Raw genomic sequence first — 14,145 nt, 5'->3', positions numbered from 1 at the left:
AAAAACCTACAATATCAACTTGTAATAAAACAGATTTTAAATGTCCAGTCAGCTGATTTCTGTTGTCTTTTTGGATTTCATTTCAGCTTTCAAAGCTTTCAACATTTCAGTACATATTTTCTAATTGTTTTCAAGTCCTACTCTCATTTCTAAATTAGTCATTGGACTATTCAGGTAACTTTCGATAATTTTAAAAAGTTATAGTGAATTAATTTTTTGTTTTCTTAAAACTCAAGAGTTTGTTATTAAACTCCTAGAACGTTATATTTTTCGCGCCACTAAACATAATTAATTAAATATTCGCCTGGAATTATGTAAGTATCATTCTGATGTTTTTTTTAACTTAAATTCCTCTCTCCAAAACATGTAAATTGGCTAAATTAAATATTTATCATTTCGTTAGTGTTATTCAGAATAAAAAAATCATTCTCAACCATTTTCGGAATAGGGAAATCATTTCATAAACAAGGTATTAAAATTATTTTTTTTTAATTTATCGCGGTTTTTAATTTCCTCAAAGTTTATCACTATTATTTATTTTCCGTTATCTATGTTTTCACAGTTAACGTTGCGTAATTTACACAATGAGCCAAAAGTAAATTCCTAACCTCTCTTTTTATCATCTATATCATATTTACGTTAAAACCACATTAAAAATAGTCTTAATCTCTCAATTAATAACTTAATAACTAGAGAAAATATTTGTAATACCTTCAATATTTTTCATCATGTTTTCGTTTTCTAAAACCACAATTAGGCCTTAAATATCATTCAATAAAAATATTTCCCTTAGATGTTAAGCAGATTTTCTCTCTTGAGGTCATCATCAACAAGTGTCTGTTCATTATTTCTTCCTTCAATTGAGAAAACAATTAATTATTCAACAATGGCTACTAAATTTGATTTACCTGAACGTTACAAGGGAAACGATAAATCTGTTTGGTAAGTGACTTTCGTTTTTTTGTTTATTAACAATTGATTATTGTCACAATTGTCAATGAATCAATAAATTCACGAAAACAAACACAGAAATTAAATAAAACTTTCGAAATTTGTTTATTTTGTATTTTGCAATTTCTTTTTGTTAAAAAGAGAATTATGTAAAATATAATATTATGATAAATAAATATTATAAGTTTGCATTTTTTCAAGAAAATAAAAAATGAATTTCTTTTTTAGGGTGGAATACATTCAATTGGCTTTGCAATATAAACCATTGAATCTTGGTCAAGGTTTTCCCGATTTTTATGCTCCTGAAAATGTGACAAAAGCTTTAGCAGCCGTAACAACGGGAGATAATCCTCTATTAAATCAATACACTAGAGGATTTGTGAGCATTTCCTAATTATGTTTACTAATGTTTACAACGCTTATAATTAACGATAGAAGAACAAAATTATATTTTTCACCCAGAAAAAAATATTTTTCTATTTACAATTTTGTTTGAAAAAAATAGTTGCTCAGGAAAATTTTTGCTTATTTTCTAAGAGAAGTTGTCTAAAAAATTGCAGAGAAAAAGATTTTTTTTAACTTCTAAATCGTTGATTTTAAATTTTTAAACGTTTGTGAATTTTTCTCAAGTAATAATAGGGGATAATAACATTGAAAATAATAATTTATTAATTATTATTATTAATAGCGAATGATTTTATTTAATTTAATATTTTTATTATTATTATTATTATTATTATTATTATTATTATTATTATTATTATTATTATGCAAATTTAAAATTTTATTTTCAAATATTAGCCTCAATTTTTGAATGATTTCTGATTAAAATTCGACGAAAGAATTCAATTATTTTAAAAAAATTTTGGTACAATTCTTTATAAGAATTCAATTTTTCTCAATCAAAACAAATTATTATCAAAAAATTAAATTAATTTCTTGGCAAGAAATCAATTATTTTCATAAATAACAAAATTATCCGGAGGATTTCAATTATTTTCAATAAAATTTCTTCATGGAATTCAATTATTTTTAAAATTTTTAATAAAATTCCTTGAAAAAATTTAATTATTTAAAAAAATAAAATTCTTTGAAAGAATTCAATTATTTTTAAATATTTTGTTATAATTCTTTATAAGAATTCAATTTTAACTAAATTCTTCGGAAAAATGTTTATTTTCTCCGAAACAAATTATTTTCAAAAAATTTAATAAATTTCTTGTCAAGAATTCAATTATTTTCATAAATAATAAAATTCTCTGGAGGACTTTAATTCTTTTCTCAGTAAAATTTCTTGATGGAATTCAATTATTTAAAAAAAATTAATAAAATTTCTAGAAAAAATTTAATTATTTTAAAACATAAAATTCTTTTAAAGCATTCTAATTCAATTATTTTAAAATATTTTGTTATAATTCTTTATAAGAATTCAATTTTAACTAAATTCTTCGGAAGAATTTAAATTTTTTTCGAAACAAATTATTTTCAAAAATTTAAATAAATTTCTTGGTAAGAATTAAATTATTTTCATAAATTATTATTCCCGTAATTTGTTCACAAGTTTAAATTTAGTTGTTTTCGTTTCCTTTTTGTTTCCTAATTTTTTTTTTATAAGATTTTTCATTTTTAAATTAATGAAATCTTAATTTTTAATGATTTGAAGATTAAAAAATACCAAAAAATTAAATAAACCAAATTGTTTTCAATTGAAAATATTTATTTAATATTATTTTTTTCATAATTTTGAATCTGAAATAGTTGAATTCTTAGAAAGAAATTTACTTATTCAAATTTTTCAAAATAATTAAATCTCTTTGTGAAAAATTTAATTAAAATATTTAGAAATAATTTTATCAAGATTTTTCAAAGTATAATTGAATTTCTGAGAAGAATTTTATTAAAATTATTTAAAATAAATTAAAATCCTGCAAAGAATTTTGATTAATTATGAAAATAAATGAAATTTTTCTAAGAATTTTATTAAAATTGTATTGAAAAATATTTTAATTCTCATAAAGAATAAATTAATCAAAACTTATCAAAATAATTGAATTCTCTTTTGAGAAATTTGATTGAAATTATATTAAAAATAAATGAATTCCTGAGAAGAATTTGATCAATTATGAAAATAATTGAAATCTTGCTAAAAGATTTATTAAAATTGTATTGAAAAATATTTTAATTCTCATAAAGAATAAATTAATCAAAAGTTATCAAAATAATTGAATTCTCTTTTGAGAAATTTTATTGAAATTGTATTCAAATTAAATGAATTCCTGCGTGAAGAATTTTATTACAGTTTTTGGAAAAAATAAATAATTATAACTAATTAGTAAATTAGTTCATAATTGAATTTTTTTGAAATTTTGAATCTGAAAATATTTTAAAATTTAAATTAATATTTAAAAATTAAAAATTTGTTATTTTCATAGTAATAATAAATAAAATGCTATATACGTTTCACGCACTGTTGTGCGTAACATTTGCTAGTTTTAATAAGATTCCTTAAAAGAATTCAATTTTCTAAAATAAAACTCTTTGAAAAAATTCCATTTTTTTGAAAAAAAAAATTTCTTGTAAGAATTCAAACCTATTTTCAAAAATTTTGATAAAATGCATTAGAAGAATTCAATTTTTATTTTAAATTTATTGATTTTAAATTATTAATTTATTTAAAGTCCGTGAAAGATTAAAATAAGTAAATTAATTATTTTAATGTATTTATTGTTTTAATTGTATTTATTTTATTCTTTCATTTACAAAAAACACAATTCTTTAATTGTTTTTTCTTCATTTTAATATTTCTGAAATTGAAGAAATCAATTTGATTTCAAAAGGTTTTGGAGCAAATTAAAATTTTTATTAAAATTAAATAAAAAAAAACTTGTCTAAACGTATTCGTTTTATTATTTTTCTATAGTTTGTTAATAAAATTTTGTTTAGCATTCGTCAATTATTAGACAATATTATTAATTCACAAATTTAATAACTGTAGTGAACAAAAAAAAATTAGAAGAAAAGAAAATACAAGGACAAAATTAATTATTTTTGTCCTAATTTTTTTTCTTTTTTAATTTAATTTTTAATTTTCCCAATTTAATTTTTTTCACGATTTTACCTAATTTAATTGATTGTTGACATTTGTCATGAATATAGTTTCTGTGTATTATTCCAGGGCCATCCACGTTTGGTCAATGCGGTTGCGAAATTGTATTCGAAAATTTTAAAACGTGATTTGAATCCAAATAATGAAATTCTAATCACGTCTGGTGCCTATGAGGCATTGTACGCAACAATCGTGGGACATACAAATCCTGGAGACGAATGGATAATTATCGAACCCTTTTTTGATTGTTACGTTCCAATGGTGCGAACATCGGGTGGTGTTCCCCGTTTCATAGCCCTTCAACCAGTGAGTTCTCAAAGATTTCACAAAATATTTCCGAAGAAAAATCACTATTTTTTTATTAAGTTTTTTTTTATATTTTATAAAATATATTGTTTTCTTCATATTTTTTTACATCTTAATATTCAATTTTCCATATGTTTATCTACTTTTCAAAATTTATTTATTGATTTTTATTTCGTTCTTTAATTTATTTACTCCGTTGATTTTTATTTCGCTTTTTTAATTTATTTACCTATTGTTTTGTATTTCGTTTCTTAATTTATTTACCTACTGATTTTTATTTTGTTTTCTAATTCGTTTATTGATTTTTATTTTATTTTTTAAATTTACCGATTAGTATTTCGTTTCTTATTTTTCTTATTAAATTTATTTATTGATTTTTATTTCTCCTTTTTAATTTACTTATTGATTTTTATTTGGTTCTCTAATTTACCTATTGATATTTATTTTGTTTTACTTTTTGATTTTTATTTCTCTATTTAAATTTATTTATTGATTTTTATTTCGATTCTCGAATTTACTTAGGTATTTATTTTTATTTCGTTTTTTCATTTATTTCGTTTTTATAAATTTACTTTTCATTTAATTTCTTTAGTTAATGGTTTAAAGAGATCACTTTTTTTTGTTTCCCTTTTTATATACTGAATGAGAAAAACAAATTTGTTTTGAAATTTTACAGAATAAAACGAGTGGAACAATTAGTTCGTCAGATTGGGTATTCGATAGAAAAGAAATGGAAAGTCTTTTTAATGAGAAAACGAAAGGAATTATAATTAACACACCTCACAATCCAGTCGGAAAAGTTTTTACACTCGATGAATTGCAATTTATCGCTGATTTAGCAAAAAAATGGAATACTCTCGTTATTTCGGACGAAGTTTATGAATGGATTGTTTATGAACCCTATCAGCATATTCGCATTGGTAATATTCATAATATTCATAAAATAAATGGATAATTAATAGTTGACGATAAAAATATTAATAATAATAATAATAACAATAATATAGAAATAATAATTATTTTCTCTATTGTATTTAAATAAATTTTTTTAGCGACTTTACCGGGAATGTACGAGCGTACAATTACAATTGGCTCTGCAGGAAAAACCTTCAGTGTAACTGGATGGAAAATTGGATGGGCTTACGGTCCAGCAAATTTACTCCGTAATTTACAAATTGTTCATCAAAATTCCATTTACACTTGCACAACTCCTATTCAAGTGCGTATCAATTTTTCTATACAAATATCGTTATTAATAAAATATATTTTTAATTATTGAATTTCAATTGAACTTTTAAAACATTAATTGAATCAATTTTCATTAATTAATTAATTACGAAATAAATATTCGTAATTTTTTGAGAAACAACAAATACATATTAATTTTCGTAATTAGTTAAGAAAACAAAAATATAGTAAATTTTCCACAAGTATTTAATTATTTTACATACAGTTTTAATAAAATTCTTCTCAAAAATTCACTTATTTTTTAAATTTTTGCAAAACTTCAATTATTTGTAGAAATAATAAATTTTTTGCAGGGATTCAATTATTTAAAAAAGTTTTAATAAAATTCTATTCAAGAATTCAAATATTTTCAGAAATTATTAAATTGTCGAAATTCGAAAATTATTCAATTCTTGTAAAGTACTTATAAAAAAATTTGAAAATAATTGAATTCATTTCAATAAAAAGTTTATCAACATTTTTTTCAATAATATAATTCTTTCGGGAAAATGTAATTAAAATTATTGTATAGAAATTAGTTTAATTCTAGGAAAGATTTTTTATTAAAATTCTTTAAAGTAATATTGAATTCTTTTGAAGAATTTATTTCAATTTTCTTGGAAGTAAAAGAGTTCTTTTTAAAAAAATTTTACCGAAAATTTTGAAAATAATTGAATTTTAAGAAGAATTTCTTTCAAGTTATTATTAATTGTAATTAACGATTTTCTTATTAAATTATATTAAAACTATTCATAGAAAATTAAATTCTTTTAAACAATTTTATTTGAGTTTTTGTAAATACTTACATTTTTTTTTAAGAATTTCATTAAATTTCGTAAAAATAATGTAATTTTTTAAAGTAATTTCAATTGGAAATTTTGAAAATAATTGAAATTTACGAAGAATTTTATTAAAAACTTTTGAAAACAATTGAAATGTTTAGAAAAATTTTATTACAATTTTTAAAAATTAATTGAACCTGTTAGAGAAATTTTATTAAAATTATCTTGAACATAATTGAATTCTTCCCAGAAATTTCATTAAAATTGTATTGAAAATAATTTAATTTTTCAAAAGAATTTTATTATTTATAAAAATAATTGAATTCTTGTCAATAATTTTACAATTTATAAAAATAATTGAATTGTTTCGAAGTATTTTATCTGAATTTTTAAAAATAGTTGAATTTTTTAAAGAAATTTTTCTAAATATTTTGAATATAATAATTTTTTAATAAAATTTTTCATCCAAATTTTTTGAAAATAATTGAATTTATATTAAAATTTTTGAAAATAATCGAATTTAATTAATATTTTTAAAAATATTTATATTACAAAAAATAATTTCACATATTAATATTAAATATCTATTAATTTAAAGATTAAAAATATTAAGTATTAATTTAAAGACTAAAAATATTAAATATTAATTTAAAGACTAAAAATATTAAATATTAATTTAAAAATTAAAAAAAATTTCGTAATTGATAAATTTATAAAAAAAAGAACAAAACTTGATTGATAGGAAGCTGTGGCAATTGGATTTGAGGAAGAAATCGCACGATTTGGCCAAGACGATTGTTATTTTGTGAGTCTTGCCAAAGAATTATTACCAAAACGTGATTACATGGCGAAATTTCTCACTGAAGTTGGAATGTCACCAACAATACCAGAGGGCGGTTATTTTATGGTTGCTAATTGGTCGGCATTGGAAAATAAAGTTCGACTCGACGAGGAACAAGATGCAAATAGAGATTATCGTTTCACTAAATGGATGATAAAAAATGTCGGAGTCCAAGGAATCCCTCCATCGGCTTTTTACGGCGATGAGCACAAACATTTAGGAGAAGACTGCGTCAGATATTGTTTTATTAAGGTAAAACAGAAAAAACTTTTATCTCTTTTTTTTCCGGTGTGAAAGAAAATGTTTTACTCCCTATTTTGCAATTTATTTCCTATTTCTTTCTTTCATTCTTTTTTTTAATTCTGAGAAAGTTATTTTATTTTACTCCTTATTTTGTAATTCATTTTGTATTTTCTTTCATTTGTTCTTTTTAATTCTAAAAAGAAAATATATTTTACTCCCTATTTTGTAATTAACTTTTTTCGTTCGTTCTCTTCAATTTTTCTTAATCAATTTATTCGCCTTAATTTTGTTTATTTTTTTTTTATTTTCTTTATTTTGTTTAATTTTACTATAAAAAAAATTTAATTTTGCTATTTATTAATTTGCCTCTATTTTTGATTTTTTAAATTTTTTCGCCTCTTTTAATTCTAAATTCTTTTTTGCAGAAAGATGAAAACTTGAAGAAAGCAGCCGAACTTTTACTGAAATGGAAGTCTGAACAATAAGACTGTTCCGAAAAAAATAAAAATTGTAATATATAAATAATTAAATCAATGGCATTTACGTTTTGTACAAAAATTGTTAAAAATTTTACAATCCGAAACGATAAGTATTGGAAGATTTTATATATATTTTTAAATAAATAGCAATAAGTGTTAAAAGTTTTTTTTTTTTCTCCACACAAAAATTATTTTTTTCTTTTGTTTTTTATTTCATTAGTTAAATTACATTATTAATTAACAAATAATAATTTCCCAGGAAAAAAAATGTTTAAGAAAACAAAAAAATAGGAAAAAAGAACAAAAAAGGAAAAAATAGGGAAAAATATTTAAAGAAGATTTTCTATTTTTCTATTTACTATTTTTTAAATAACTTTATTGCTCTAGGATTATAAAAAAACTGGAAGAAAAGGATGTGCAATAAAAATGTGGGTGATTTATAAATAATTTGTGTAATAATAATAATGACATTTGGAAATCTTTTCAGGTCAAGTATATGAGAAAGGTATAGGGGTACTAAATCACTGTTTTGAAAATAACTAGAATTGAAGAAGCCAAAGGAGGTAAAAGAAGGGAGAATAACAATAGAAGTGGGGTGTTCATTGCGTGAGGAAGCAACTGAAGGCGACTTCTTTTTCCTTTTCAGTTTTCACAGGACATTCATACAATGAACATTCCAAAGTTGACACGATCTCATTCAAAAAGAAGCTGCTTTTTACAAAAAAGAAAAAATTACCCTTTCAAAATATTCTCACCAAAGCACGTAATCTTACAAAAGTAAATTGACAACAAATCCCCATTCATTCACCATCATTACTACAATACAAATCTTATTTTAAAAAACTATTTTCATCCCTAATATTTTTTTCTATTTTTGAAATTTAAAAACAAAAAAAAAATTTACAAAAATCAAATAGTGAAATAAAGGAAAAATAAAAGTGTAAAAGTGAAAGAGTGAAGACAACAGTGTGAGAGGTGTAAATAAGTGTTAAATCACCTCTATTTAAAAATGTGGCTACAAAAAGATAAAAAATCAGTATTTTATGTTGATTCCAGCGAGGAAAATAATGTTCATCTCAACAATCAAGTCAAGGTAAACGATTTGAGTTTAATTATCTTGACTGAATAAAAAAAGATCCAAATTTTCTTAATTTAAATTAAAAGTATAATTGTCAAATTGAAAAATTGGCAAATTGTCAAATTGGAAAATTGAAAACTGGTAAATTTTCAATAACAAAAAGAAAGATTAACAAAAAATTGGAAAATACACGAAAATTATCGAAGAAATTAAATTACATAGAATTAACAAATTTTCTTTCCTCGATAAATTTAGTAAACATTTTTTTTTCCCGAGTTTTTCAACGTTAATTTCTCAATCATTCACAAAAGTCTATAATTTCATGCGATAGATCATGAATAATTAGAAATTATAGAAATAATTAGTCACGAAATTGATAAATGTACTTTCGCTCTTTTCAAGCTAAAATTAGATTAATTTTCCCCCCTTTTAGTAATGATTTGTTATTAACTGAACCAATTTACGCCAAGTTCTGATAAATTGGCGCTAAAATTACACCATGATCTTAATTACATACATCCGTGAAAGATTCTCCCGCTCTGGAAGATTGTATCGCAATTGTAGGGTGGCAGGTGAATCTTGAAAGTAAATTACGATAAAAAAAAACAATTTTTTATATTCCCTTATAGTTTTCTGAATTAAAAAAAAAGAAAAGAATCCAAGTTTCCATAATTTTGGAAATGTCATTTTCGATAATTTGTCGAACTTTTTTATTTAACAAATTCGAATTTTTAATTTCCTCTCGAAATAAATAAAAAATTAAAATAATAATTTTTATAAAATATTGTTAGAAAATATTTTCATTGTGAAATATTTTAATATAAAATATTTATCTGATAAAATATATTTATATTATAAAATCTTTTTATTATGAAATATTGTCACTATGGAATATTTTGATTAGATAATAATGTTACTATGGAATATTTTTATTAGAAAATGTTGTTACTATGAAATATTTTCATTAGAAAATATTGTTATTATGAAATATTTTGATTTTTAAATATTTTTACTATAAAATATTTTAATTCAAAAATAATTTGATTAAAAAATATTTATATTAAAAATTTTTTTTTTAATTTTTCTTTTTAAATATTTTCAATTTTAAAATTAATGTATTAAAAATCATTGAATTCTCGCAAAGAATGTTATAAAAAAATTTCAAGAGAATAATTGAATTCCTTCGAAGAATTTTTTTTATTTATGAAAATAATTGAATTCTCGCGACGAATTTTATTAAAACTTTTAAAAATCCTAAATAAATTCTTTTGAAGAATTTCTTTGAATTGTTTTAAAATAATTGAGTTTCTTTAATAATTTTAATCGAAAATTTTGAAAATAATTGAATTTTATGAAAAGAATTTATTAAAATTGTATTGAAAATAATTGAATTCCTGAGAAGAATTTTATTATTTATAAAAATAATTTAATTCTTGCAAAGAATTTTACTATTTATAAAAATAATTGAATTGTTCCAAAGAATTTATTAAAATTTTAGGAAATAAATTCATTTTATGTAAATATTTGAAAATAATTAAATTCTTTTGAGGAATTCTATTAAAATTGTTTCCAAAAGAATTGAATTTCTGCAAAGAATTTTAGTATATATTTATAAAAAGAATTGAAATGATCAAAGAATTTATTAAAATTTTAGAAAAAATTGAATTTTTTTTTGAGAATTTTATAGAAATATTTAAAAATAATTAAATTCCTTCGAGAAATTCGAGAAATTTAATTAAAAATAATTTAATTCCTGCAAAGAATTTTAGTACTTATAAAAATAGTTCAATTGTTTCAAAGAATTTTTTAAGAAATAATTAAATTTTATGGAAATATTTTTAAATATTTAAATTCTGCCGAGGAATTCAATTAAAATTGTTTTGAAAATAATTGAATTCCTGCAGAGTTTTACTATTCATAAAAATAATTGAATTATTTTAAAGAATTTATTTAAATTTTAGAAAATAATTGAATTCTTTTGAAAAATTTTTATAACGAATTAAGAAAAAAATTAAATTCTTTCGTGAAATTTTAATAAAATGTAAAAATAATTGAAATTTTGCAAAAAAATTTTACTATATTTATAAAAATAATTGAATTCTTCTGAAGAATAATGTTATTATTTATGAAAATTGAAAATAATTGAATTCTTGCGAAGAATTATATTAAAATTTTTGAAAATATAAACAATAATAATTAATTTTGTACTTAATAAGTAAGTTTTTAAAATTTTGATTATGAAATTATTATTTAATTTATATTTGAAAATAAAAAATTAGTTAAAAAAAAAATGAGACGAAAATAATTCGAGGAGATGTATAATTTAATTTTTAAAAAATTATTCTTATCCACGCTAATGAGTCTTCATCCTGTGACTTGTTCACTATCACACAAAAAACCTTATCATCAGCATACCACGGTGGCAAGTTTGCTTTAATGTTATTTATGAACATAAATCATAAACCAACTGAAATTGCTCAACATTCAGTTTGTTTTTTCCTTACATAGACCTTACGATTTGTGTTCTTGAAAATTTCCTTCATTTTAATTTAAAAAAAAAATACCATCTCGTTGTCATTAATCAGATGCGAATAAATTTATTTCCAAAATATCTCGAAATTTATTTTTAGTTTAATTATTTTTACTCACGAATTTCTTTATCTTCTATTTTTAAATTTAAAAAATTTTTTAATTCCATTAAATCAATGTTTTAATTTCAATAAAATAGTTTTTTAAATTATTCGTTTGATAAAATATCTCGAAAATTGATTTTTACTGTATTTTCTATTCATTAATTTCGACAAAATTATTTCTCTTATTTTATTTCTTTTCAATTAGGTTTCAAAATTTTTTAATTCTAATTTCAAACTTTTAATTTTAATAAAAGAGTGATTTTAAAAATTATTTGTAGAATTTGATAAAAAAAAAAAAAATTGAAATTAATTTTTACTTTTCATTCGTTAATTTCTTTATTATGTATTTTATTCCATTTCTTTTTTAACTATACAAAAATTATATTTTTATTAAATTTAGAATTTAAATCAAAAAGAAATGTTAAATATTTTCTGAAGAAGAAAATTAATTTTAACAAAAAATAGAAAAGGAAATTTAAAACCCGATGTATATTTAAATATTAAAACAAGAAATAAATGTCACCTGCATTTTTTATTTTTACAACATAAATTGCGGTGTATAAATATGAAATGGAAATTTTCTAGAATATTTAAGTATTTTTCTTTTTATCTTCTTTTATTTTAATAAAATAAAAATGAAGGAAAAAAAAAATTAGTGTACGCATCGAAACGTGCCTTTGACGTTAGTTAAAGGCTAAATTTAAAGCCCACAAAGGTAACTTAGTATATAGTGAATCGATAATCCTTGTTTATCAGGGGGCTGCTGCCAGGTGTAGGCCAGGTAAATCAGGCGCGGAACATCCGGTACATTCGTACATTTACGTGATCGCATAAATGCATTATAAGTACATTCGTGTGCAATTCGTGCCACGAAAGCATAATGATTTCTTCTTTTTCTCCATTTTCTCCTTCTTCTCCTTCTCCTTCTTCTTCTTCTTCTACTACTACTCTTCCTCTGCATTTGTGTTGTGCTCTAAAGTCTAACGGATGTCAGTGTTGTTATCTGGAGACACAGTTCGTTAAACTCCATTTTTTTTACGACTTAACAACGACTCTAAAACCATGACTTTGAAGAAAAAACAACCCCAAACGGAAACTATTTTCTTCACAGTTTTCAAAAATAACTATAATTTCACTTTTCTTCTTTTTTCTCATTGATATCGCGCGGGTACATTTTCCAAGTTCTTCTCTTGTTCCAAATTAAATTGGAATTTTATTCTTTGAAATTTCCCACACATTTTGTTATCTTAGTTTTAAAATTAATCTTCAATTTTAATTTAATTTGAAAATACAACATTAATTTTTAATTTTAATTTCAAATTCAATTTCGAATTTGGATTTGAACTTTAAATTTTCATATTAATTTTAAATTTCAATTTAAATTTTGGAATTGAAAATTGAATTTGAATTTTTAATTTAAATTCTTAATTTCAAATTCAATTTAATTTTGAATTAGAATTAGAATTTGGACCTGAATTTTTAATAGCAATTTCAATTTCAATTTTTATCTTGAACGAAAATTAAATTTGAATTTTTCATTTCAAATTAAATTAAACAAAATTTGAATTTGGAATTGAATTTTCGATTTTAATATTAGTTTTTAATTTCAAATTCAATTCTTAATATGAATAAAAGTTTGGATTTAAATTTTCAATTTTAATTTCAAATTCAATAGAAATTTTTAATTTTCATTTCAATTTTTAATTTAAATTGGAATTTGAATTTGAGTATTAAAATTCAATTTTTAATATGAATAAGAATTGGAATTAAAATTTTTAATTTCAATTCAATGGGGATTTTTAATCTTCGTTTCAATTTTTAATTTTAATGTTTAATTTGAATTCTGTATTTAATTGATTTTCAATTTCAATTATTATAATTTTAATTTTAATTGGGATTAAAATGTCTTAATTCACATTCAATTTCTATTTTTATTTTAAATTTGGATTTTTAATTTTTCTTTTAAAGTTGGGTTTCTAATTTTAATTTCAATTTTGTTTTCGAACTTTTAATTTTCGTTTCAATTTTTAATTTGAATTTGTATTAAATTTGAGTTTCTAATTTCAAATTCAATGGAAATTTTTAATTTTTATTTCAAATTCAATTTCAATTTTTATCTTGAATTTGAAATTGAATTTTTAATTTTAATTAAAATTTTTAATTTAGATTTGAATTAGGATTTGAGATCTTAAATTCAAATCCAAATTTAATTTTTAGTATGAATAGGAATTGGAAATTTTGTTATATCAATTCAATGGGGATTTTTATAATTTCTGTCTCAATTTTTAAATTAAATTCTGAATTAAATTAATTTTAATTTACTTTCAAATTTTTAATTTTTTAATTGAGTTAAAATTTTTCCTTCAGCTTAAATTTTCTATTCAAATTTGAATTAGGTTTGAAATTTTTTTAATTCAAATTCAATTACAATTTTAATTTTTATTTAAAATTTTGGTTTTTCATTTTAATTCCAATTTTGTTTTGGAATTTTTAACTTTT

General features: G+C 20.7%; 2 protein-coding genes across 4 annotated transcripts in view; both read left to right on the top strand.

Annotated features, from left to right (window-relative positions):
- Positions 1–38: 38 nt before the first annotated feature.
- On the top strand, positions 39–8,097 carry LOC122511512 (kynurenine aminotransferase). 3 transcript variants are annotated; one of them, XM_043626806.1, is made up of 8 exons: positions 39–174; positions 794–942; positions 1,180–1,330; positions 4,127–4,363; positions 5,040–5,283; positions 5,416–5,582; positions 7,115–7,465; positions 7,882–8,097. In XM_043626806.1, the coding sequence occupies exons 2-8, from the start codon at positions 794–796 to the stop codon at positions 7,939–7,941; spliced, it is 1,359 nt and encodes a 452-aa protein (XP_043482741.1). In that variant the 5' UTR covers positions 39–174; the 3' UTR covers positions 7,942–8,097. The 3 variants fall into 3 exon arrangements, with proteins under 3 accessions (XP_043482741.1, XP_043482739.1, XP_043482742.1); XM_043626804.1 differs by having other exon boundaries at positions 91–314; XM_043626807.1 differs by lacking the exon at positions 39–174 and adding an exon at positions 333–469.
- Positions 8,098–8,393: 296 nt separating this feature from the next.
- LOC122511507 (uncharacterized protein DDB_G0284459-like) overlaps positions 8,394–14,145 on the top strand; it is a 150,559-nt gene continuing 144,807 nt past the window's right edge. Inside the window, exon 1 of the mRNA XM_043626796.1 lies at positions 8,394–9,028. Coding sequence (XP_043482731.1) covers positions 8,945–9,028 — 84 coding nt within the window. The 5' untranslated portion in view covers positions 8,394–8,944. The remainder of the gene's footprint in view (positions 9,029–14,145) is intronic.

This window comes from Leptopilina heterotoma, unplaced genomic scaffold (assembly GCF_015476425.1).
Source record: "Leptopilina heterotoma isolate Lh14 unplaced genomic scaffold, ASM1547642v1 Lhet_85, whole genome shotgun sequence".
Taxonomy (NCBI): Eukaryota; Metazoa; Arthropoda; class Insecta; order Hymenoptera; family Figitidae; genus Leptopilina; species Leptopilina heterotoma.
The sequence above is the reverse complement of the archived record's forward strand: the minus strand, read 5'-3'. Positions and strand labels throughout refer to the sequence as shown.